This window comes from Platichthys flesus, chromosome 24 (genome assembly GCF_949316205.1).
Source record: "Platichthys flesus chromosome 24, fPlaFle2.1, whole genome shotgun sequence".
NCBI classification, from domain to species: Eukaryota; Metazoa; Chordata; class Actinopteri; order Pleuronectiformes; family Pleuronectidae; genus Platichthys; species Platichthys flesus.
The window spans coordinates 5,184,121-5,208,437 of NC_084968.1; the positions used below are offsets into that span (position 1 = coordinate 5,184,121).

The following is a 24,317-nucleotide window of genomic DNA, read 5'->3' on the forward strand; positions in this document are numbered from 1 at the left end:
CTGTACACTTTCAGTAAACAACTTTGCAGGAGGTAAAGTTGCTGTGTGTGTTCAGAACACGCTGTTTTGGCCGCTGTCTGCCTCCTCCGCAGCCCCATGCTGGAGTTGGCTCGATCCCGCAGCTCCCTGGAAATCCAGAGCCTTCCGTCTAACACAGAAAATACCGCTGCAAAGTGCAAAACAGACTGGATCGGTGTCCGGGCTGCTCGGTCGGTGTGCGCTCGCCCCGCTCCGGCATTGGGCTAGCCGCTTGTCAGTGTCCAGTCACGTGGTGTCACACGGACGGCCATGTTTCCGAAACACAAACAACAAGAGGAGCAGCGACCGGGAGCCAGCAGACACACACTGATACGCAGCAGCGACCGTCGGAGGAGCGGGGGGAAATAGTGAACACAACGCGGAGCACGACTTTGTGGAAGTGCGATTCTGTCGAATGAATACGTTTACAGTGTTTAAAGAGACCAATGCAGGCGACATATTGGCTGTAGCCGCGCCGCGCAGACCAGCAGTCTGGTAGCTACACACAGTGAAGGTAAGCCTCTCTGCAGCTTGTCTTTTAGCTAGCAGGCTAACGCGAGCTACCGTGCTAACCTCGCGTCACGGGCTCGCGAGGGGGACGTCTCCGCCGTGTTGTGTCTCGGCGAGAAAACAAACCGACGCCCTGTTGTCTTTCCGTCGTTGTGTTTGTTCCCTCGCGTCGCTGTCGGTGCCTTGGCTGAGCCCCGACAGCGCAGCGGAGATGGTCGCCCGAACACTGGCGTTGCAGGCCGGGGAGTCCGAGCCCAACACTCCGCCCCCCTCCGCCATCATATCTGGTGTCATTTGAACCTGCAAGCCAAGGCCTTGACGAGTAGCGCATACCTTGTGTTAGGTTATGTAGCAAACTAGTACGCTCCTTCTATGTTGCACATCGTGACTACTATATTCTTTAGCCGAATGCTACAAGGTAGCTAATGTTTTTACCCCCCTTTTACCCTATACACCGATCTATGCTAATTGGCTTGAAAGACGTTAGAGTGCTTGAGCTAATGTGGCTAGCATCCACTAACATCAACTCGGGCTGTTCTCTCTTTAAGTTCGCACAACCAAACAATTAGCTGCTACCAGTTTGTTTGAAGTTATACAGGGGTTTGCGTGAAGAGTTAGCGTTAGCATAGCTTCTCAATCTGCTACCCCCCCCCCCCCAGCCAGCCCGTGATCACGCCGTCCCGCCACGTTTTGAAATGCACAAACATCCACACACACAACACAGGTTCATTCCGCAGTGATCTCGTCTCAGTTAGCTCATTGCAAAGTTGTCACTACACAACCCAATACGCAAATTCGTGTTCACTTGTGGCCATAAGTCTTAGAAACTAACTCAGCGGCCTGAAAACGTCTGGGATCAAGTTGTATGTTCCTAATTCTTCCTCCCCTCTGTCAAATCATCCAATCTGGTTCCCCCATTATTGGGATGTTGCTAAAGCGTGTGTGATCTCACTATAATTTGTAATTTGTGTGAACTACAATAATCTGTGCTGTAATTGAAATATAGTGTAAAATGTGTCCTTACTTTAAAATCGCTGTTGTCGCCGAATTATCATTGCTTGCCATTTTTGATTGCCAATATCAACATAATTCCCACATGTGCATGAGACAACTCCACCGGTCGCCTAGAGAACAAATCATCAAATCATGAGGGACAATCCCCTTAAATCCTGAACCCTCACTCTTAACTAGCCTCTGTTCCTCAAGGATTTCTTTCAGCAGTCTATGGTAGTTATTTCATCCAAATTTGTACAAAAAGTTGACTGTGCCAATGGCTAAGACTTTGTGATGGAGGTAGTTGATATGAATGCAATCATTGAGTGATGATTGATTTCTGACTCACCTGTATCAAAGTTTCGTTCAGCATATGAACAGAGTCCCGCTACATTACAAGATTGCTCAGAGACGGGGAATAGCAAAAAAGTGTTTGTAATCGCTTTAATTTGTTAGAAATGTGTTTGTTAAGCTACCTTAATCTATTGTCCCCTGATACTGTAATCATTTAGACATTCAAGTTCAAATACATGTTTGCTAGTTCTGTGATAAAATAATAATTTAGACTTTTTAAAAAAAAAAAAAAAATCACCCATTCATTTATTTAACCCCTACTAACTATTTAAGGTGTAGAGCACGATATTGCGAGCTCAGGAGAAAGAAAGAAAGAAAAAAAACAGCTTCAGATTACTCAGTCAGTTTTTCCTGCACCTGTCATTGTTGCAGGATCATGACGAGCAACAAATATCAGCCTATGGAAGATCCTGAAATAAACCTCAGTTATTTTACCCTTTTAATATTAAAACAAAAAATGAAAGATAATACTATTAAATCCTGGGAATAATATTAAAGCCACTGCATATGATGACATATCCCCCACCCTGAAAAGTCCCATCTTGCATTCAGCTAGTTGAGAAGTGATTTACATGATGGTTAAAATAAGCTATGACCACAATTTTCCATCAAACAAATGTGTTTTTCAGTACGAACATAAGGATGGAACATGTATATTTTTTTTCAATATCACAGTAGCACTGCCTGCATGAGTCACGATTATCTGTTGAAATGCAGTTCCCAGGTTATTGGTTTAGTTGCCATGACATTTTTGCGATAACCATCCCCAACCAGCTGCATGCATTTAGAAGCAGCTGCTTCACAACATCAAGAAATGGACTCCTTACATTTCTGAATGGAAAATCTCCTGTGAGCGACAGGAACACTCGCCCATGGTGGAACACTAAACTCAAATTAGTTTGCCGTTTCATTTATTCAGTGAGGGAAAACCGCTGTGTTTTCTCTCCCAGCTCAGTGTGCTGCAACGGATTGATCAAATCTGTCCAGTGCCATTCAGTGATTCCCAGGCACGCTGCCTCGAATATAGGATGTCAAGGCTACACAACACAAAATCAAATTACATTTCCTTTCCTATAACAAGAAAGGCCAGCTGTGAAAATGTACCTTACAATCAGCTAATTTATTAAGTTTACACCTCTAATGGCCAATATGACTTCAAATCAATATCACAATTATTTCAGACTTTTACCTCTGTAACGATTAATGATATATATGATGATATACCTTGCAGCGTGTGAGCGGGGAAGTGAGCAGGGAGGACATGGAGGTATTCAGCACAGAACGTAAAGGAAACCCGACAGTTTGTGAATGCACACATTTGGGAAAGTTTTAACCGACATGAGCGAAACTTAGTCGGTCAGAGGTTATAAATGTTGGTTTCAATGCATTTTTCAGTTAATTGCCCATGTTTGTTTTAATTGTCTGATTTCTCTGATCCCATTTCTCCCTCTCTTTTTCTCCCCCAGTGGTGCACAGGGAGGAGGACAGCAAATAACGGAGTTACCTGGAGGGTGTCCGTTAATCCACATTTCAGTTGGAGTGAGAGAAAAGGGCACGGCGGGAGAGAGAGAAAGCAGAAGAGGAGTGCGTGTCGCGTCTGCTCTTGGCAGCTGTTCCAGCAGCCTGTTTCATCCTTTCGGCTGATATTTCATTTTTGATGAATCAGTTCATATTTTTAACTTTAATGTGAGATATAACTGCTGTAGTAAAACAAAAAAGGAAGACAGAAAATATTATTAATAGCAAGTGTTTTTATTTTGTTCCATCATTGTTTTCCGAGGTTCTTTTTGTTTCTTTTTTTTATGTTTAACAACCTTTTTCGGCTGTGAGTAGCAGGAGCTTCCATTCTCCAAACTATAGTCGAAACCCCTTCCTTACTTAGTTAGGACCTGATAACCTGGTATTCCTCAAGCACCTGAAACTGGCAGCTATTCTCTTTGTGTCTGTGTGTCTGGGGAGCTCTGTGACCACAGCTTAAGCACCACTCAGCCTTCTTGTCACCTAAGCCTAACTAAAGCCAGCCAGCACTAGCCTGGTCCAGCCCAGTCCAGCCTGCTCCGATCACTTGGACAGGGTAAGGCAGTCAGAGGTGCATTAATTCTTCAGCCACATCATTTCACAAGTGTGTCCTTTTTTATTATTAACCCTGATACTAACTGATCATTGGTTTCTTCTCAGATACTCAGTTCTGTGTCGACGTGAGGAATATGACTGCTGAGACTCTTAACTTCGGCCCAGAATGGTAATTTATCTAATTTCTTTACTTTATTTTGACACGGTTTGAAAAGTTCAACTGAGCACATGGAGAAGTATTTCCTGAAGAACTGTTTAAGAAGTTAATAGTAAACAAGTTTCACAATTTCCATTATTCTGTTCATTCTTAGGCTACATCCACCGTACTACTAATTGGGTTGAAAACAAGTCAACCCTGCTCCAAATAAGTCTGGTGTCCAAACTATGACTCAGTATTAAAGCAGCTAAAACAGAGAAGTTTGGAAACGCTATTGTATTGTTTTGAAAAGATAATGGAGACATTCTCCATCACTTGCTGATTTGGTCTTTTTGGTCATGACAACTCATCAGACTCTTTCACATGACCCTCCCCTCCAGATGAAAACCACCAGCATTAGCTATTTGAAGACTTCTTTTTTTGTTGACACCTTTAACTATGAACTGACCAAAATGATATTCTCAGAGTTATCCTGGCTGATAGACTCTGAGAACATCTGCAGATTATCCACAGTTCAGTGCATGTCTGAAAGCAATTTAAGATTACCTGGTAACCCAACATGGTGGTGTAGGCCATAGGGACGTTAGGATAAAGAAAACATTTGTATGGATACTTCATAGTACAGGCTTCTGAAGTCAGAATGTAGGTTTGGTCACAGCCACTTCCTGTTCCCTGCTTTCTGTCCCCCTGTTGTTTCTCCTCTTCCTCAGTCAATGTTTGTGTAGCGCTTAATTCGGTGGGCGGGGGGAGTTGGTAGCTCTCCATCTCTAGCAGCCTGTGACTGCTGTGTGCATTCTTGGTGCAGTGCCGGCCACGCAGAATATTTCTCTCTTTACACATCTGCAGCTGACGGTCCTTCCAGCTCACGGTTATCCTCATGCCCTTGTAACATGGCTACAGAGCACAGCACATACAGCCGTCTGGCCAGGATGTTTACACATCTTCTAAAGCCTGTGGGCGTTTCAAAGTTGTGTCCACCATAAGAGGTTTTGTTGGCACTAGAGCATGCAAGTATAGTTGGTGATCGTGATAAAATTCAAAGTGAAAAGAATCTGCCCCTCATTAAGATGAGGGTCACGAATTTACAGATAATCCTAGATTTAATGATTTGTTTAATTTGGTAGAAAAGCTAAATATAGCACAGGTAGAGCAAGTGAAGTTGATACCATTATGCAAAAAGATTTCTTTGCTATTACTGGCATCTTACCTAATATTATGCATTTGAGTTGCTGCTCCACTTATTTTATCCTCTTTGATATGGCACATGCTACCAACTAGTCTTTGGTGATGCTTTCCTTTACCTTTTACAGCTCACACCCAGCTCCACATCTCTGACTTGCATATGGTTTTGATGTGGGACTGTGAGTCAATGACACACTTTGTAGAGGCATGTGAATGGAGCCATTGTTAAACAGCAGGGGTTTGGAATCCGGCCTGATAGTAATAGCTTTTTTAAATGAATTCTGGAGATTGGAAAGCTATCTTTGTTCAGCCAAGTCTATTCAGGGGCACCTGCGTAGGAGGATAGGTGATTTGTTACAGAACATCTAGTAAATTCCTTCTTTCCCTGCAAGATGTGTGCTGTTTTATTTATATAAAATGTTTTTTCTTCAGTTCAGATGAAAATTACTTTTTTGTTACACAATAGTGCTCTCACTTTTTGTTTTGTACTACGTGCTAACAGGAAATATGCAGAAAGTTATTAATAAGTGATATTTCTCCAGTATATGTGAAGTCAGTCGTCAGGTAGAAGTGCTGCAAACATGTGGCTTTCAAGTTTAAACCTTCAGTTGCACCTATTCAAATTCTGACATTAGAATTATTAAATTCCTCAAGCCTTGATACTGTTGATTATTTGTACACACTAGCATTTTCTACATTGGACTCAAACCAGTCCACCTAAGTCATAACTTCTGTCTGTTTGAAATCCATTCAAGAAACATTGATTCATTACCCTAATTCCTTTTCGCTCTTCCTCACACAGGCTCCGTGCACTGTCCAGTGGGGGGAGTGTGACGTCCCCCCCTCCTTCCCCCGCCATGCCAAAGTACAAGCTGGCCGATTACCGCTACGGCCGAGAGGAGATGTTAGCACTTTATATCAAAGACAACAAGGTAAGCGGGCTTCCCTTAGGACCCCATGTATCACATAAGAAATATACATACTCTTCTTGTTCTATCTCTTTTACAGTAAATTTAGCAAGAATACACAGGTTTTCTCAAACGTTGTTATACACTCTTCCATCACTGCCGTTTACAGCGGGAGCTGATAAAAGTCATTTAACCAGGGAGTGAATGCTGATTGTAGCCATACTCATCACAGGCAAAAGCCAGATGTTAGTGGGTGTAAGTGGGGTTTTTGACCAGTGGCCATAAGGGCTTTATATCTCTTCCATTTACTTCCCTGTCTCCATAATTGATGACCTCTACCGATGATGGTTGTTTGTTTTAAGCAATACTAAAAGCTATAAGGATGATCTGATTTCTGGATAATTTTGATGCCCAACCACTTTTGTTGTTGCTCATCGTAGGTCCCAGAGGACTTGCAGGATAAGGAGTTTGCTGCTATTCTGCAGGATGAGCCCATGCAGCCACTGGCACTGGTGCCTCTCACTGAGGAGGAGCAGGTCTGCCACAAATAACTCTCACACCTGCACTGATACCTGCTAATGTAGAACGGTTTTAGTCACTTGCATGGTATTTACAATACAACCTCAGCTTCGGAGCTGCTGTTGCTTGACAAATGTGGCTGTTAGCTCACATGCCTCACATTCCTCCCTTTTGCTCTTTCCATTCTCTCGTCGCAGAGGAACTTCTCCATGTCTGTGAACAGTGTGGCAGTGCTGAGGCTCATGGGAAAAGGGGTCAGCGCAGCTGCCCCAGCTGGAGTGGTCCGAGGACGAGGGACCGCACGAGGCGGTCGAGGTAAAAAAGACAAATTCATCCATTAGAATTTGGGGGGGATAGCGAAGAAACAAGTACATAGATTTAGCCGGAGTGCATTCATAAATCCACCACCAATTGCATTGCAACTAAAATGAGTCCAACAGCAACAGAGATGCTGTCCAACCCTAAAACCCTGAAACTACAATGGCTCTAATCCAGGGAAAGTAAAACTGTTTATTCAAGCCAACCACTCAAGGGTTTGTTTCCCCCCTTTCCTCCACCATCTTGATGCAGCACACTTCCTCTCAGCCTGTCTAAATAGTCCTCCTTTTGTCCAGCCACCTTTGTCTAAAACTTCTGCGCTTATGAACCCACCTTGTGCATGATTATCGCTCTACATATGTCAATAGCCGACATAAACACAAGCCTCTCCGGTTCTGGACAGCCAAGGAAACAACTATGTTGGTGTGTGTGGTTGTCTGCAGCTTGAAGGGGATGTAAGGGAGGATGTGAAGTGTTGTTTATATTATTTTAAATTAGATGAATAGAGAACTTGAACGGATTATACTGAAGAGAGTCAATTAGGAATTCTTTCATTCAGATGATGATTGTAGATGAACACGCACTCTGGGTTTGTGTGTGTGATCAGGACGAGGTCGTGGTGAAGGTGCATTCTACCAAAGAAGTATTGAGGAAGTGGAGGTGGGTTTTGGCCACCCTGGGCGAGAGATACACCGCAGCCAGAGCTGGGATGACAGGTAAGAAAATTCTCCTGCAAACACAACAGAACTTTAAGAAGTGTCCTTAGAATTTTTAGACAAATGATGCATCCAATAACTAGATAGTGAAAGGTGTATATCTCCATGAGCTGTCATCCAGTGTAATAAACGTGATAATCTGCCCTGGTATTTTAGTTGGTTCTTGTTCCCATGTGGTAACTAATCTTCTCATACCATCAGCATGGACTGAACTTTGGATTTGGTATCTTCGTCAAGATGCAAGTTTTAAGTGGATGTCTGTCTCGCAAAAAAAATGTTTTGGTGCTGTTTTCCTCTGTTTATCACTGAACTGATACAACTTCCTGCCATTTCCCTCTTTCCCCAGGGGTGAGCGTCGTTTTGAGAAGCCGCTACGGCGGGAAGTGGGGCGTCCTGGCTTTGAAGAGGTCGTAGTCCCCGTGGTTCCAGGGAGGAAGGACTTCACAAGGGCTGACAGCGATAACTGGCGCACCCTCCGGGAGGAGCAGGAGGAGGAGGAAGGGGCGGTGGCAGGGGCGGAGCCAGGCACCAACTGGAGACTTGCTCTATCCCGCAGAGATGGTATGATAAATATAAATATTTATTTAGTGTTTTACTGCTTCAGACTCGAAAACCAAAACTATGCACACAACAAGGGCCTGATGATTAATTTTGGTGAAACCCATTAAAACTGGATGCAGCGTAGGCTGCGTATCTCCATTTAAAGACCAGAAGGAGATGGGCACACATTATGTGTGATGTTTTTTAAGACTAATAAATGCATAGTGAGTTGCGTTAAGGTGAAACACGTTATGGGAGGTGGAATATCGATAATAGGTTACAACCTGTGTGAGGGGAGACCAGTAAAGCATTCATGATGATGAAAACATCAACGACATTGACTGAGGTTACATCCATATGGATATATTCTTAGTTGATTTTAGATGACAATTGAATGATGAGGATTTTGACAAGGAACAGCCAATATCTCTGTGATCCAGTGGTAAAAAACGCCGGTCACAAAATTTTACATTTTCAGCCTCAGAAGCAGATGGAAACATGAAAAACTAAATTTGAGAACCACAAATTGTTTTTATTGTAAACCACAATAAAAGCCTGACTAACTGTCATAACTTGGTTAACCTGGTTTTGTACATTTCTTTTCAATTGGCACCTTTTTTGTTTGATTTATATATTGATGAGTTCTGTCACTTCTTATTTCATAGTATCATCAGTATCTGTTCTGTCAGATGGCTGTCCTCGCTCAGCAGGCTGGCGGGAACATCCCGGGCCAGGCGAGAGTCGTCGTCGGAAGTTTGATTTCGACTTCCGGGAATCTGACGGACGTGGTGGTGGTGGTGGTCGCCGGCGTGCGGGCAGTGAGGGACTAGAGGACGACAGGGACGGCCTGCCAGAGTGGTGCACAGATGAGGAAGATGGGGAGATGGGCACGTTTGACTCCTCTGGAGCCTTCATGCCTTTGAAGGTGTGTATACTGTTTATTTATTTGTAAAAAAAAAACTGATTTATCTTGTATTTTGATCAGTAACATATATTATTTTGTTGCTTGCCCTCATCGATGTATATAAGCATTTGTCTTACTTTCATTTTCAGAAGGGTGGCAAGGACATATTCCTGGACGATGAGTTTGACTTTAAGGGGATAGAGGAAGAGGAGGAGGAAGAGGAAGAAGAGGAGGAGGAGCGTTTCACTGAAGCCGAGAGGAACAGCCCTGAAGGACACAACGGTGAGGAAATATTTCTCTGATACCAGAATGTGTTTGCACCCTGTTTCATCCAGATAGTGTGTTGATAATTGGCCCAGAATTAATTATAACATTGGCTTTTTATTTCATTTTATATTTCATTCCTATCCTCCACTGTAACCCCACAGAGAGTAAAGAAACTGGCTCTGCTGTGGCTGATGGTGAGGCAAAGCCAGCATCCCCCTCCTCTTCTCCTCCAACACACTGTACCCCTCCATCCCTGGAGCCTCAGCCCAGCAACGCATGCACAGTTGTTGATAACACTCAGCTGAGCAACAGCCACCCTGTCAAGACCAACAGCACGCATCGTGAAGGTACATCAAATTCTCAAACTCCCTGTTAGGGATGGGAATCTCTAGCCACCTCACTATTCTATTCTGACTCACAAGGCTATGACTTGATTATAAAATGATTATCGATTCTTAAAATAATATTGTTTCAATACATGAATTGTTTTATCACTTCGTGATTAATAGAGTTTTCATCTTCACAAGCCTCGTGATTTGTGTTCCAAAAAAGTATTTCAGCCTGTAACTGTCAGTGTGCTGTAATTTACAAAGTAATGCTTTGAATTCTAAAAATATGACTACAAAAGTCAGTCTTTGACAATGGTCAGTGCTTTCCGAATTGATTAGACTTGTGTGCTCATCTTCAGCCTTTACTGTATTAGGATGGCCCCCCTTGCCATCAGGTGCATTTCTACGCTGGTAAACGAGAGATTATGCTCCTCTGCTCTTTTCTTATCACTCACACTTAGAGTTGATCTTTAGATAAGACCTGCTGAATTAATATTTATACGGGCTATAACGATTCTAAAACCAAAAACGTGGTCCAGACGTCAACGGTTTCTGTTCAAGATGCACAAAGACAGAACCGCAACACATCTCCCTGCCAAATCCCTCTCACTGCCAAAGCAGCAGGTGAAGCCTGTTGCATGTGTGCGTATGTGTTCAATCACACTCAGATCACAACCCTTGGACCATAACCCTGTGTAATCTGAACCTATACACACGCAAGGTGCAAGCCTGAAGAACTGAACTGAAGAAGCCTCTTGGATGGCCGAGGAAACATTTCACTTAATGGCGGGAGAGGCGGTGGTCCAGTGGCAGAAACTTGGACTATGGGCAGAGAAGGTCTCTGGTTCATCTCTGGTTCGACTCCACGGAGAGACAACAAAAGACGAACCTTGATTGATCTGTCCAAAAATCCAAGAGTCTCCCTACCCTGTCTAGTGCCCCTGAGCAAGGCACCTTACTCCCCCAACATCTGCTCCCCGGGCGCTGTACATGGTTGCTCACTGCTCTGTGTGTCCTGCACCAGATGGGTCAAAAGCAGAAGTTAAATTTCCCTACCTGCATGAGTGTGCCTTTGCATGTCTGTGCATTTGGGACTAATACATGCATCTTAATCTTAATCACATGATGTAGCCTCTATAATAGGCTTTAGTTTGTTGTAACAAGGTAAAGCCGTAAACTATCTATCTCCTGTTACTTTTTATTTTTATTTCATTGGATAAACCTATTTACGGGGAAGGATTCAATGTTATAAGTGATGTCTGGTGTTCCCGCTGCTAACACACCCAGTACATCTCAAGCCCTCCCTGAATTCTGATGTGCCAGGGGAATCGTGTCAATGCATAGTCACGCTCCCGATGCACTGGACATTAAACTCTCCCTTGCACGTGCAAAAAATAGGGCCCTATGTCTTCATTGACTGTTGCAAACTACACAAACTGTTAGACTCTGCACAGAGACTGTGTGTGTGAGCGCAATAGACTGGATATTCATGTTGATATTTTAGTTTGGATATACAATATGTTTAGCCCCAGTCATTTAATATCTTGTTTACTGAATTGGCTGTTCCTGCTCTATCCGATAGAGAACCAGTAGGTGGCTCTACCCCTCCACATCCAACATCATCCCCATCTCATTAATAGCCATGATAAAAATTGTTTTCCTTATGTTTGTTCTCTCCTTTTTTTTTGTCAGACTTTGCTCCGCTAGGATTTTCCAAGGCCCGGATGAGCTCCAGCACCACCTCCCACATTCTGCCTCCCCCACCCTCTTCCTCTGCTGCTCCTCACCTCCCCCCGTCTGGAGGAGACAATGAGGATGATGAGGGCATGAAGCACCTGCAGCAGGTAAGAACAACGGGAGGCATGTTTCAACCTACAGTTCCGTAAAGAAAACTGAATTTTACACTGCTGAACAATCGTTTCTACAGCTAGTGATTATTCCCCCCCCCCAGTATGTTCTCGGGTCATTATGTTGACTGTACAATGAAGCTGTGGACTGTTTGTGTAGGAGGCAGAGAAGATGGTGGCATCACTACAGGACACCTCTTTGGAGGAGGAGTGTTTCACCCAGGCTCTGCAGCAGCACGAGAGCAGGAACACTGCAGCCGCACTACCACTGTCTCATGAAGCTGCTATGAAGTGGTTCTACAAGGACCCACAGGGAGAAATCCAGGGTACCCTCAAACTTTGAAATGTATTGTCTTGTATCGAATCATATATGCAAGCATGGCATGTTAGTTCATAATTATTGCTTCGGTGGATTACAGCAATTTATTGTAATTACAGGGTTTGCATTGTAAACTCATCTGTCCCTTCCACCCTCTACCAGGTCCTTTCACCACGGTGGAGATGTGCGAGTGGTTCCAGGCAGGCTACTTCACCATGACCCTGCTGGTGAAGCGGGGCTGTGATGAGGGATTTCAGCCCCTGGGGGACGTGATCAAAATGTGGGGCCGTGTACCCTTTGCCCCAGGGCCCTCCCCGCCGCCCCTGTTGGTGAGACAGCCACCACCAACGCAGCGCTCGCAGACCTCCCGGGGGACCGCTGGGACTGTGAGTCACAACTCGGCAAACATACAGTGTGGGGAGGGTGGGATGTGGAGGGGACAGAAGATTAACAGACATGTTATGTTAGTAGATATTTACAAAATAGTTCAAATATAGACAACATGAGGGGCTTTGTTTGTTTAATCCCCCCATTACACCACTGCTGTCATTGTAACTCTTACACTGAATTGATTCCCATCTGTATCGTAGAAACATTCAATAATCAAACCTAATTTATTAAAATGAAAAGTGTTAATATCATCCGGTAATAGTCTCTGGCTGTAATGTTAGTTGATAAAGTTGTAATTGATTGTGCAGCTATGACAGCATGGTGTACATCATTTGAAGGTAAGTTATCAACATTAGCCTGTATTCCCAGTTGAATGGTATGCATGGATGCCAGTGGAAAAAATTGGAACAAGTGGGATTATGTATAGATGCTAGTCCTCAGTACTATGATCCAGTATACTTACTGAAGATCTCTCCCTCTCCCTCTCTCTCCCTCCTTTTTCAGGGAGACCAGGAGCGCCTGAAGAAGCAACAGGAGCTGGCGGCAGCAGCTCTATATCAGCAGCTCCAACAGCAGCAGCTATTCCAGCTCATTAACAGGTGTGTTTATGGGGGAGTGTGGCGGTTTCAGCTTTGTGTCCTAGTTTCTGTCATATTGCATCAGAGGAAATTGCGACTCTTTTTAACTTTAATTCTGTGGGTGCATGCCTGCGTTTTCTCTAGGTGCAGTGAGCAGGGTATGATGCCTTCGATGAACAGATCGATGTCAGTGCCAGATACAGGGTCCATGTGGGACATGCATACCTCAGCTTCACAGCCATCCGGTACTTTTTCGACTGCAGCTTGATACTCATACACAAGCACCTGCTTACATATGGAGTAAAAACTCAGATGGTGATGTGTGACTAATATGATCCAATTTCATTTCCCTGCAGGCGGTGAAGCCAGTCTTTGGGACATAACAATGAATCCTACTACTCAGGGTCCAACTCTCGAACAGCTTCAAAAGGTGGGTAAAGTCATGGGCGTTTCAAACTTTGAACACTACTTCTACATGTATGTTTGCAAACTTCCCACATATACTTCCTCTATGTATTTATTGTGTGCGTTAGTTACATTTCTCACAGTTGTTCGTGTCAGTTTCATTATAGCAGAAACATTATAGCTGGAAAAGCTGGCTAGACAAAATGATGAAATTGTGTGTGCTGCCCAATCAATATAGCAATTACCATATTTTTCTTACAAATTGTAAAGAATTGGGTAATTGGCATTGCAGAATGAATCTATGCTTGTATCTTTATTGTTAATGTCTTTCAGTTGCTCACTATTGTTTCTTTTATATCTGTTGCTTGACCTTTTGTTTTGATTTAAGCTCCAGCAAGAGAGGCGAGACGCTGAACTCAGGGTGAAGCGTGAGGAGGAGGAGCAGCGTAAGAGGAGAGAAGAGAAGAGGAGGCTACAAGAGGAACAGAAGAGGAGGGAGGAAGAGGAGCTATTCAGACGCAAGCAGGTGAGATGAAGGAAAATTTTCTTTATCCCATTAATTTTACATTGCAGAAAATAATACCCTAAAAACTCAATGTGTCCAGTTACTTTACCAAAATTGGTAAATCTTTCAAAATGAATATTAAGAAATTAGACAGCCTAGCTATATTACATGCTAATCTGTTGTTGAGTTTGTATAGACCCTGTCAGACCTAGTATTAACATCCACCCTGAGTGATGCTAATTCCTTGTTATGCCACATTATTGTTGCTGTGTGAACAACGATACGCCCCGGGCCACATATGAAGAGCCTCCTCGGCTGTTTTTTACTGACCTGTTACAATTTCAAATGAAAGGATATTTACTTGGTAACCATTCGTTCATCATGGTTTGCTTAAATTGGTCAAATGTTTCTTCCTGGCTGCAAGCATTCATTCATTCAGTCCCTCCTGACTTCACTCTTGGACTCACTTGCGCAGACACACACATACCTTGTCATCAGACACATGAGTAAAGTCAAACTGGGTAAAAACAGTTAAATGTTGTCTTCTGGAACAAAAATGACAACATTTGTGTTACATATTGAGCTGGAAAGTGAGATCCGATCAGAAGTGGACACATGAGACATTCATTTTAATGCCAGGAGTGAACACATGTACTTAGTAATGACCACTTATGATTGGCTCTCTCAGGACAGATAATAACACCATATCTGAACATCCTTTGTTGTTGATTTAGAGATTAACATGATTACTGAGCTATTGCCTGGCCCGTAAAATTGTCCGATGGCTGTGAATCCTCATTCATGTTCGTCTCCGAGTTATTAAAGCACTACAGCAACTCAGCGTTGACATCTATCGTTTCTTCCTATAGTGTCGTCAGCAGCAGGAACTGATCATGAAGTTGCTGCAGCAGACGCCCCAGCAGCAGGGTCCAGGGGCAAGCAGCTCGGGCTGGAGTGGGGGTCCCTCCTCTGGCCTCACCAAAGCAGTTAAAACCCCAGCTATGGCTCTGATGGAAATGCAGCAGGAGGCAGAGAGGCTTCTGAAGCAGCAGCAGCAGCAGAGAGCCCAGCAGCAGAGAGAGCGCGTGAGTTTCACTTTTCTGAGGTTTCATATATAAATGTCATTATGTTTGAGGAATTGGAAACATAAAGTCAAAACATTTTAGTCGCCATAATCAGCCTTGTGTATCTCTCCATTTCCAGCACTCCGGCATGTCAATGGGGAGCTCCTCTATGGGAGGTCAGTGGGCTGATGGTGTTGGCATGTGGGGTGGGCCTGGCGGTATGGAGGGTAAAAGCAGCAGTGGAAGCTCTTCAGGCAGCATGGGCATGTGGGACGAGGCTGTGAAGAACCAGGCCAGCCTGCGTGGCAACAGTAACAACAACATGGGCTTGAAGAACAGCCGCAGCAGCCCGTCACTCAGGTATGTACCATCAGATTAAACTAACTGAAGCCTAGTTCTTACTACATCATTTTAAGCTTGACCCTCTCAATGAGACACTCTCTTGCAAAGGTTCAGACAAAAAAATTGTCCTTACAAATGTGATGTCCAAGGAAGCCTTTCCTTCAGTTTGATGTGTTATTCTGAGCATGATGACACAGAAGAACAGGAGAAGGTCTTGCAGTGTCTTTTCGTGATTGAATGTAGTTTGGGGACCAGACATACTAGTCAGGCTTCTCCTGGAAGATTGTAGTAAAACTACACAGCATCCGACGGCTATGTAACTTTGGCCAAAGATCCCTTTCGCCATACACCCACCCCTGCAAATGGCACTGCAGAATGAATCTAAGCTTGTATCTATATTGTAAATGTCTTTCAGTTGCTAACTATTGTTGTTGCTTTTATGTCCTCTGCAGTGATCAGTACATGATGCGCCGTAAGCGGACAGAGGAGGAGGATAAGCTGCTGAAGCTGCTGCAGGGCATGAAGCCCCAGGATGGCTTCACCACCTGGTGTGAGCAGATGCTGCATGCTCTCAACACCTCTGCCAACAACTCCACCTCCTCTTTGGATGGTAGGCTGCTCAGCTTTTATATCTTTAGCAGTGGCAACGGGTGAGGAAAGCTCATCCTCATCATAGATGGTTGAATTTTATTTACATTCATAGATTACTATATTAATGAGTGTATAAGTGCGTGAGGGAATTGACTTCAAACTCTGTCCCCTTAGTTTCAGCATCACTAAAGATTTAAATTGTTTGTCTCAATTTAGTTGCCACAATTGTGGCGTACCTGAAGGAGGTGGAGTCACCCTATGCAGTGCTGGACTTCATCAGGTCCTACCTAGGGGACACAGTGGAAGCCAAAGAGTTCGCCAAACAGTTTCTGGAGCGACGTGCCAAACAGAAAGCCAACCAACAGAGACAGCAGCAGCAGCAGGTAGGCCTCACCTTATAAAGTTATTATCCCCCCAGTATAGAGTGATCAATATGGCCGTCGCTCTATCTGCAAGTATTGCGCTGAATTAGTTTTTCTGAATTTTCATGAACAATTTGACAAATTGAGAATTGGTTCTCAACTCAGAACTTTCACCGACGGCTGCTACAGGAGAAAGTGGTAAAAAATGCCAAATCTGTAGATTTACAAATGACACATTTTCAGGAGGGAATGAACGCAGCAAACCAGGTTACTCTCTACATTTGAGCCAGTGCCTGTATTCGCTGTAGCTTCAGACTTTCAATTTACCCATTCACTACCCCAAACACACAAGGTATTCATTATGCAGCTGTTTTCCTGTAACATGCACTTAAACATTTGAACTCCGCTATAGAAATGATCTGCTAGGGCCTGAATGGTCATTTTGCTTACTGTGATGTCATTTGTGGGGTTATCGTCATTTAACTCGTATCTCTACAATCAGTGCAACCTAAGATAAAAGGTTATGTAAGTTAATAAACTATAATAAAACGAACAACGAAATGTCAGGATGAGGCAAATAAGGGCTTTCAAGTACAAAAATAATGAATGTTCTAGCTATTGAAGATTTTACTTGAGAATGATTTAAACAACAATCTCCCGCAGCCAAGGGGAGGTCTGTTTTCAGAGGGTTAAAACCTTTTATATAACAGACTGGCTGAAGTTCTTTGTACCTGTGTGTTTTGATTTCCACATTACGACTGGATGCTGTTTTTAATGTGTGCAAAAGAAGTTTACGTATTTGTGAATATTGACATGGCCGAAATGTGACTGAAGAAACTAGCTATGAGCTGCAAATGACTGATAGAAACCTTCTAAGTTAGACCTTAATAAATTCATCCTCTCCTCTTCTTTACAATCCCAGTTATCAAAGGAAGTGGCTGGATTGAACATGAACTTCCCTCTGCAGGTAAACAAACATGACTCTACACACAAACTAATGGGTTGGGAGTTGTTTTTTGGGAGGAAGTGATGTCGTCGGGTTTGTTGTCTCCAACTCATGACATAATGAATTTTGCATATTATTATTTGGTGTTTGATGTCCTACCGACGAGGAAATTATTGTTTCTGCTTGCACTTTGCTCAGATATACAAGTCAGTTTTTTTTTTTATTATTATTCGCAGCTGCATTACCCATAATTTTTAACTAGTCTCATCTTGATAGCATGAACTATTAAAATGTAATCAGGGAAGGGAACTAAATTAGATTTAATTTCAGCAATTATCTTTAGCATTGTTGGGTTAATTTGTCGTTCCCTGTGCTCTGTTGTTTTAGGACTCAATGCGAGGAATGAACCCAAGCACCCTGCAGTCCATGTTTCAAACCAACCACATGGGCAAGGCTGGTCTCTACGACAACCAGGGGGGGAAGATGAAAAAGAAACAGCCCATGATGCTGCACTCTGACCCCAGCATCTTAGGTATGTGACCTCACTCCAATTTAACAATCCAGAATATGTTTTTGTAGGGGCTTATTTTTAGTTTGTTATGTGTTCTTGTTTCAGATGTTACACTTGATTTTAAACCCATTAAGACTGGCTGGGATGTTTGCATGCATCTCACTTTTAGAGCCAATTTTCTAGACATAGAATATACATACATACATATGAGCTCTTAGCCTTCAAAATAGCTTTAATCTTTGCGTTTACATCTTCATGGCTTACTACAGAATTGTAAACGGAGATGATCATATCATGCCTACACTGTATCAGCCAGTGCTTCAAACTCCCCCATATCCCACCTGCCTCTGACCTCACTCTGCTCTCTCTGCAGGGTACTCTTACCACAACGCGGGCGAGTGTCTGAGCCTGAATGAGATGGAGATGGTGGAGGATTACTGATGTGACGCAGCAATAGCTACCTGAGGCCTTCTGTCTTTTAATCAGACAAACCTGATGACGAATGTGCACTGCTGGGGGAAACAAGGGGTGGGGGTAGGGAGGGAGCAAGCGTGAGGGGAGGTGCAGGGTGGAGGTGCCTGGATCTGCGCCTCCCACTCGTTCCTTCTCTCTGGAAAAGACGCAAAGGGCTCCCTGCTGCACCAGTTGATCACTTGAGCAGGGGAGATGGGGGGTGAGGTTAAAAGGAAGATGGGTATCCTCTGGCACTCAAAAGATTAAGCACCTTATACTGAACTAATGCACTTTATTGAGATGGGATTTGAATATTTTTTTTTTTCATGTGTGTGAATGTGAGAGCGTTTGGAATCAGTGCGCATACGGGATGTGTGTTCATACACAACATCTGTGTGCATGTGCATCAGAACTGGAAGGGGGCGGTGAAACAGTCGGTGGGGTGAATGGTCGGGCTGTTAGGTTTTCAAAGTCAGGGGGACCTTTAGTTGAAACCTTATCAGAGAGCAAATCCTTTCTCAAAAGACAAACACTGTTGATATTTCTCTTGTTTAGCATTTTTTTACGTTTATATAAAAAGTAAAGCTATTGAAAAATGGATTATAAAAAAACTTGAAGATTTGCACTTGCCTAAAAAAGAAATAACAAAACAACAAAAAAAATCAAACAAATGGGGTTAGTTATAGAAGTGAATATTTTTTTATGAATGTGTATGAATGACAGAGTGAGTGTGTGATGGTTGGTTTGTGTCAGTAATATACCAGTCTGCACAATGTTTCTTTTTCTTTTGTTGCTTACCAAGATGTATGAAAAATAAGAGGCCATTTTTTGTCTTTTTTTTTTGTTTTGTTTTGTTTAAATGGTAATTTTGTATTCTCATGTTAAGAGCATGTATGTATGTGCGTGCGTGTCCCTTCTCCAAACAGGGACTTGATCTCCATGTTTTGAGTGAGTATGAATGCGAGAGAGAGACAGAGAGAGAGAGGGCAATTGCACAACACATCCTTTCTCTCACCAGCTCTTCTTCCCCAGTTAGACGAAATTCGAAAAACGCATACATTTGTAAATGTCAGCTTTCGCGCTCATAACCTGATGACCACCACTAGTTTATTTCCCTTAGCGTCTCCCCATTGGGAGCTGTCTCTGGACCTGTGAGGACTGGTAGACAGGGCGAATCATGAGGGACATTACTGTGTGTGCATCTGAATGAGTGAGAGAGAGAGTGCATGTTCATTTATTGTTCATAGAAATGAGTTGAGACTACAGGTACTCATTTTGAATACATGTGCTTTTTTTTGTATGTGTATGAATGCACATTTGTGCCTAAGAACTTGGATAGGGTGCATGGCCATTGAGACATTAACTCTTTTTTGAGAGCAGGTGTGACGTGTGTCAGTGCTCAGCACAGTGTATGTAAAGTATGAAAGTTTGTATCGTAAATAATTCTAGTTCAGTCTAGGGGTGATCCATCGGAAGGTTAGTCCAGTCTGTTTTCCTGGGGTGTGATCACATTGCCTTTCGTCAGCTCTCGAACTTGTGAATGAAAGGTGTTGAGTTTCTGACTCTGAAAAAAGCATCTTAATGTGCAAGTGCACAGAACGGTGCATGAAATGTTAGCATATTGTGTTACTTATTCGTTGTTGCAATTTGATAATAACGAGTTTTCTTTTTTTAATGAAAAATATATATGAATATATACATTATATACAAAGTTTAAAAAGTATTTGGACTAAGATAATGAGCACTTGGGGCTGCTATTTTTGTTGTTTTTTATTTTTTTTTTCCTTAATTTTTTTTGTTTCATTATTGCCATGTGAAGTGTGTATTATTTCTTTCTTAAGAAAATATTGAATGTATTCCAAAAAAATGACAAGAAACCCGTGCTGATACCAGATATTATTGTTTTTCCTCAGAAGATTTCAAAAATGGAAACAATAACAAAAAAGCTTCAGAGTTCAGCGAGGTCTTTTTTTTATTATTTTCATAGTAGGGAAGAAAAAAAAACTTGGGATGGAAACAGTTGAACACACTGCCTCTACAATCCTGGTCGTACAAATAGTGACTACGAATTCAAAGAAAGGACCCTTTCTATTCCATACTGGAGCTTTGGTTGTTTACAAACCACACGGATATCTGTGGGTGCAGTTTTTTTTTTTTTTTTTCAATGTTTGTTTGTTTTTTGGTTAAAATGAGACGGGTGGGGTTTGCAAGTGCGCTTCTGCCATATGGACATTGAGTGGCTTTGGATTTTTTTTGAGGAAGGGTAGCAGGCATCACAACAACAACACGGACACGATCCTCAAACCAGACGGTAGCGTGTGGTCGTTGATCCTGAAACTCGATGATCAACCGCGGAGCAGAGGTGGACAAATCAAGGATTGCCTCTGTTATGTGGCGAACGGAGTGCCCTAGAGGGAACTGCGAGGGCGACATGAGTACACCTGGTTTGTGCACTTGTCTTCACCTCAACCCTCAAGTACTCACACCCTGCCCTCAACAACTCACCTATGCACTTTTGTTCATTCAAGCTGTGAGGTACCATTTCGGGGATGGGAGCACAATTACAACAGGAGGATTGCTGCGACTTTGACAAAGTCACTGAAAAGATATTCCCAAACTGAAATAAGAGACTAGAGAAGCTCCTCTTCTCTCACCTCCTGTACATAGTCATATTTTTGTATTACCTTTCAGAGTAGAAAGAAAATTTACAAATGGATGAAGGAAAATTCATGAGACATTTGATTACATGGAGTGAATGTTCTTCAAGAAAACCAATCTTTTATATTTTTTTTCTTTGAAAAATGGTTTAAGAAAGACTGAGTCTTTGCTGTGAATTTCCCTTAGTTTGCCAGTAACCCTGAAATAACCAGGGATGGAAGGGAAAACCGCACGGACTGAGGTGCTGGACATGCTGCAGTGTCTCCAAGACTCACTGGTGGTTGCTTTTGGAAGTTGATGTTGCTGTGGTTGCAAAGCTCCAACGAGTGTTCGCCGAGGCACCCTGAGGAGCTTTGGATGAGGATGCTTCCACTTCATCTCCTGACCTGGTGACTACCTTGAGAGCTGTAGCATGACTGCAGGAGGAACAATTCTTGACATTGGTGAGATACGTTTGCCTTATTTCTTCTTTAACTGTCGTGTGCCGTGTTTTAAGGACTTCATGTGATCCAGATAAGCTTTTTGAACATTGCTTCTAACAGGATTGTTGTGGGGTTTGACGGTTGTGTGCTCTTCTGTTTGCCTCCTTGCAGGCTTCTGGCTGTGCTTTGTTTGCTGCCCTCTACAAGGAGGATCTGATCTACAGCCAAGCCAAGAAACCAGTCAACCCTAAACCTGGCCTTTGAACTTAAACCCTAAGAAACTTTTCTGTCTTGACCTTGGACTGGGCAGGCCATTGGCATTATCAGTTTGACAGCGGCCAGATGAAGTTCATCAACCATGGATTTCATCTGTGTTGGAAGTTAGGATGGGCATTTGATCAAGCGCTCTTTGGCAAGAGTATAAATGAAACACAAGTTGCCCAGATGTCATCATCCACCTCGGCGTGAAACTCAGGCGGATTGGTGGAGGTCTTTTAACCAGAGCGGCCAGAGGAGCTGCCCATCTGCCCAGACGTCACAGACGGGAGATCTGGGTCGGGGTTCGGCTGCTGTGGCTGGATTACATCTAAGCCACTGTAAATCCCTGCAGCTGTGGAACTGGATGAACTAAATGAATTGTACAAAAAAAAAAAAAAATAATGACTTTGAAACATGACAATACAAACACGTAGCTACATGTCCCATAGATTCAAGAGTCCAAAGGCAGACACTACACGCACACTTGGAGCAAAAGCAACGTACACTCAGTTACATTGGTTCTCCTCTGGAAGCACGTCTGCACACATGACAGGGCTACACCGATAGCAAATCACACATGACAAATGCAGACTCACAAGCATCGATGCTCGTCACTATAAATGCTGAGCTTTGTAAATAATGTAAACGTTTGTGTTTTTGATTTTCCTCGATAGGTTTTGCTTTATTTCTCTGTTCAACATGCCTTAAATTGTATAGTTCAGTCCAGAACAGCAAACTGAAAATCTTCTCGAAAAGATGAGGCGGACTAGTTGTTGGAAACCACCATGTCAGCTGTCCTCTCGAGTTAAAGAAAGAAGAGCTTTCGGCGACACTGTTTTCTTTCGGCTAACAGAACTGTCTATTCTGTATTGTATTGATAAAATGTACATCTGATCACCATGAAAGTTCAGAGTTCGCTACAGTAACATGCAGCAACGTGATCTTTGATTAATCTGATTTTGCTGGTGGTTGGCTTACGTTGCCCTTTTGGTTTCCTTAAAAATTAAGAGTGGGTTTGTTTTGATTTTCTTTGTAGGTTATTGCTAAAAGTGCAGGCTGAAATCTGTACTGTGTGGAGCTGAGCTGACAGGGTGGGATGCACTGACGTGTGGCTGTCCGGTGACTATTGTTGGGGACACTGCTCTAGGCTAAAGTGAACCAGAGTGGCAGGTCATCTGATAACAAGTTGGTGCTTTTTGGTTGTTTATCTTTCTACACTCCAGGGACTTGAATCATTCAGACGATGAGGTACTTTTTTTTTTACAGTTTGGAGATGGCGATTCAGGCTTGTATAAGAAAAAACTATTTGTTGGTTTTGACACTAAACCTTGAAGTGGGTCGCTTCATGGTCCAGACGACCTCGGGTCGCCCCTGGGTCCACCTCGGCTGGCACTGAATAGAGAAGGACTCGGCCGGTGGCTTGTGTGTTATGTGAGCGCAACTTCACGCAAATGTGGATGGTGTCTTGTGTATGTATATCAAAGTGGAGGTGCTGGAAGAAAAGCACTTTTAGTCGACGAGTAGTTTTCCCTTATAGTGTCTTTGATTACTAAAAAATATGCAGTTTTTAAATCTATATGGCTACAGATATTCACCAAATACTATCCGCTCAGACTTGTACATTTTGATTAGCTGAGGTTCTGGTAGATTGATAGCTGCCACAGTTTGTCAAAGCTGTTGAGTTGATACTGAATTAAATACCAAATGTTTGACCATTTTAAAAGCCACTACTGTGTGGGATTAGTCGTTAGTCAGACGGTCTGTCTTAAAGGAGTAAACTGTATTTGTCTGCAGTTTATTTTACTGAACTACAAAGGCTTTTATGATTAGGGAAACTGCAGAATTGTCGTCGAGGAGCCCTGGATGTTTGGTTGTTGTCTTTAGAAAAGATCCCGTCCTCTGGTGAAGTTGATCCTCTGGTTCACCGTAGCTCTGGAGACTGTAGCCCCAGCAATATCGGCCTAGAAGACCTCGTGAAAGTTGTGTCCCAGTCCGCCTCAGCTCCTCCCGCTTAATAAGTATTTTTGAATGTAAAATAACAGCAAACATTTAATGAAGCCGTTTTGGAAAGAACAACTGAAAGATGTGTAAATAGTTTGGCTTTTGTTTGTTTGAAGAACAAAATAAATCCTGAATCCTGAATAAATAGCATTTAGCAGTGAGTGACTCTTGTGTTTCTTATTTCCCTCAAATGATTTGTATTCTTTCACACGTCCACGGCTGAGCTGAACACAAACCAGCCATGTGCCCGCAGACGTCATCAGCCCAATTCTCGCGATACTCCAAGTCGCATGGCCGCTCGCGGTGTTTACAACTCGCAACGAGCCGCTGCGTGGAAACCAAGTCGTGAAGTGGAAGGACGTCGCGTGGTTCCCTTCACCCCCCTTCACCCCCCTTCGCACTCTCCGGCTGCAGCTGAAGCTTCGTCCGCGGCGAGGAGGAGAAGCGTGTGCGTGGGCCGAACTGCAAGCGGAAGCAAAGGGACGAGCAACCAGCCACAACACAGGCATGTAGCATCGGGCGGCTAGCTCCGGCTAATGCTAACGGGAGCTAGTGGGTTTAAGGAGCTGAAGCGCGGTTCCTTCGTCTGTGGGCGCGTCTGTTGTCTCTTACAGCAGGGCACGCACGCAGTGAGACGTGAGGTTTGCTGATGGTAGGACGAGCTGGCTCGCTGGAACTGGGCAGGAGCAACATTCGCGCCAGTTTGGAGTGGTTGGCACGTCTCTAGCTACAGGTGTCAGTGGGATATTTACTCCCTTTTAAACAAGGGACGTCACGTTTACCTCCTTTTTTTTTTACCTCTGTCAGTTATTCATGAGAACCTGCCAGACAGAGGTTTCATTGTGGCTTTGTTCAGTGTTGCAGAAAGAGCCATAGT

General features: G+C 43.3%; 1 protein-coding gene across 4 annotated transcripts; it reads left to right on the forward strand.

Moving 5' to 3' along the window:
• The first annotated feature begins 306 nt into the window (after nt 1-306).
• gigyf1a (GRB10 interacting GYF protein 1a) lies at nt 307-23,601 on the forward strand. Of its 4 annotated transcripts, none has more exons than XM_062383636.1 (26): nt 307-532; nt 3,342-3,949; nt 4,054-4,117; nt 6,090-6,219; nt 6,636-6,731; nt 6,912-7,029; nt 7,640-7,748; nt 8,095-8,309; nt 8,954-9,213; nt 9,342-9,474; nt 9,621-9,806; nt 11,481-11,632; nt 11,796-11,961; nt 12,117-12,340; nt 12,849-12,943; nt 13,067-13,167; nt 13,279-13,352; nt 13,716-13,853; nt 14,702-14,917; nt 15,036-15,256; nt 15,691-15,848; nt 16,046-16,212; nt 17,114-17,158; nt 17,525-17,669; nt 18,022-21,202; nt 21,353-23,601. In XM_062383636.1, exons 3-25 carry the CDS (start codon nt 4,083-4,085, stop codon nt 18,087-18,089), a joined length of 3,252 nt encoding a protein of 1,083 aa, XP_062239620.1. In that variant the 5' UTR covers nt 307-532; nt 3,342-3,949; nt 4,054-4,082; the 3' UTR covers nt 18,090-21,202; nt 21,353-23,601. The 4 variants fall into 4 exon arrangements, with proteins under 4 accessions (XP_062239620.1, XP_062239621.1, XP_062239622.1 ...); XM_062383637.1 differs by having other exon boundaries at nt 13,073-13,167; XM_062383638.1 differs by having other exon boundaries at nt 8,963-9,213.
• The last annotated feature ends 716 nt before the right edge of the window (nt 23,602-24,317 follow it).

Excerpts from the sequence above, each read along its gene's own strand:
- gigyf1a (XM_062383636.1), top strand. The coding sequence starts at position 4,083 with ATGACTGCTGAGACTCTTAACTTCGGCCCAGAATG. Across the intron at positions 7,749-8,094 it reads AGCCAGAGCTGGGATGACAG|GGGTGAGCGTCGTTTTGAGA; the intron begins GTAAGAAAATTC and ends CTCTTTCCCCAG. Across the intron at positions 12,341-12,848 it reads CCCGGGGGACCGCTGGGACT|GGAGACCAGGAGCGCCTGAA; the intron begins GTGAGTCACAAC and ends CTCCTTTTTCAG.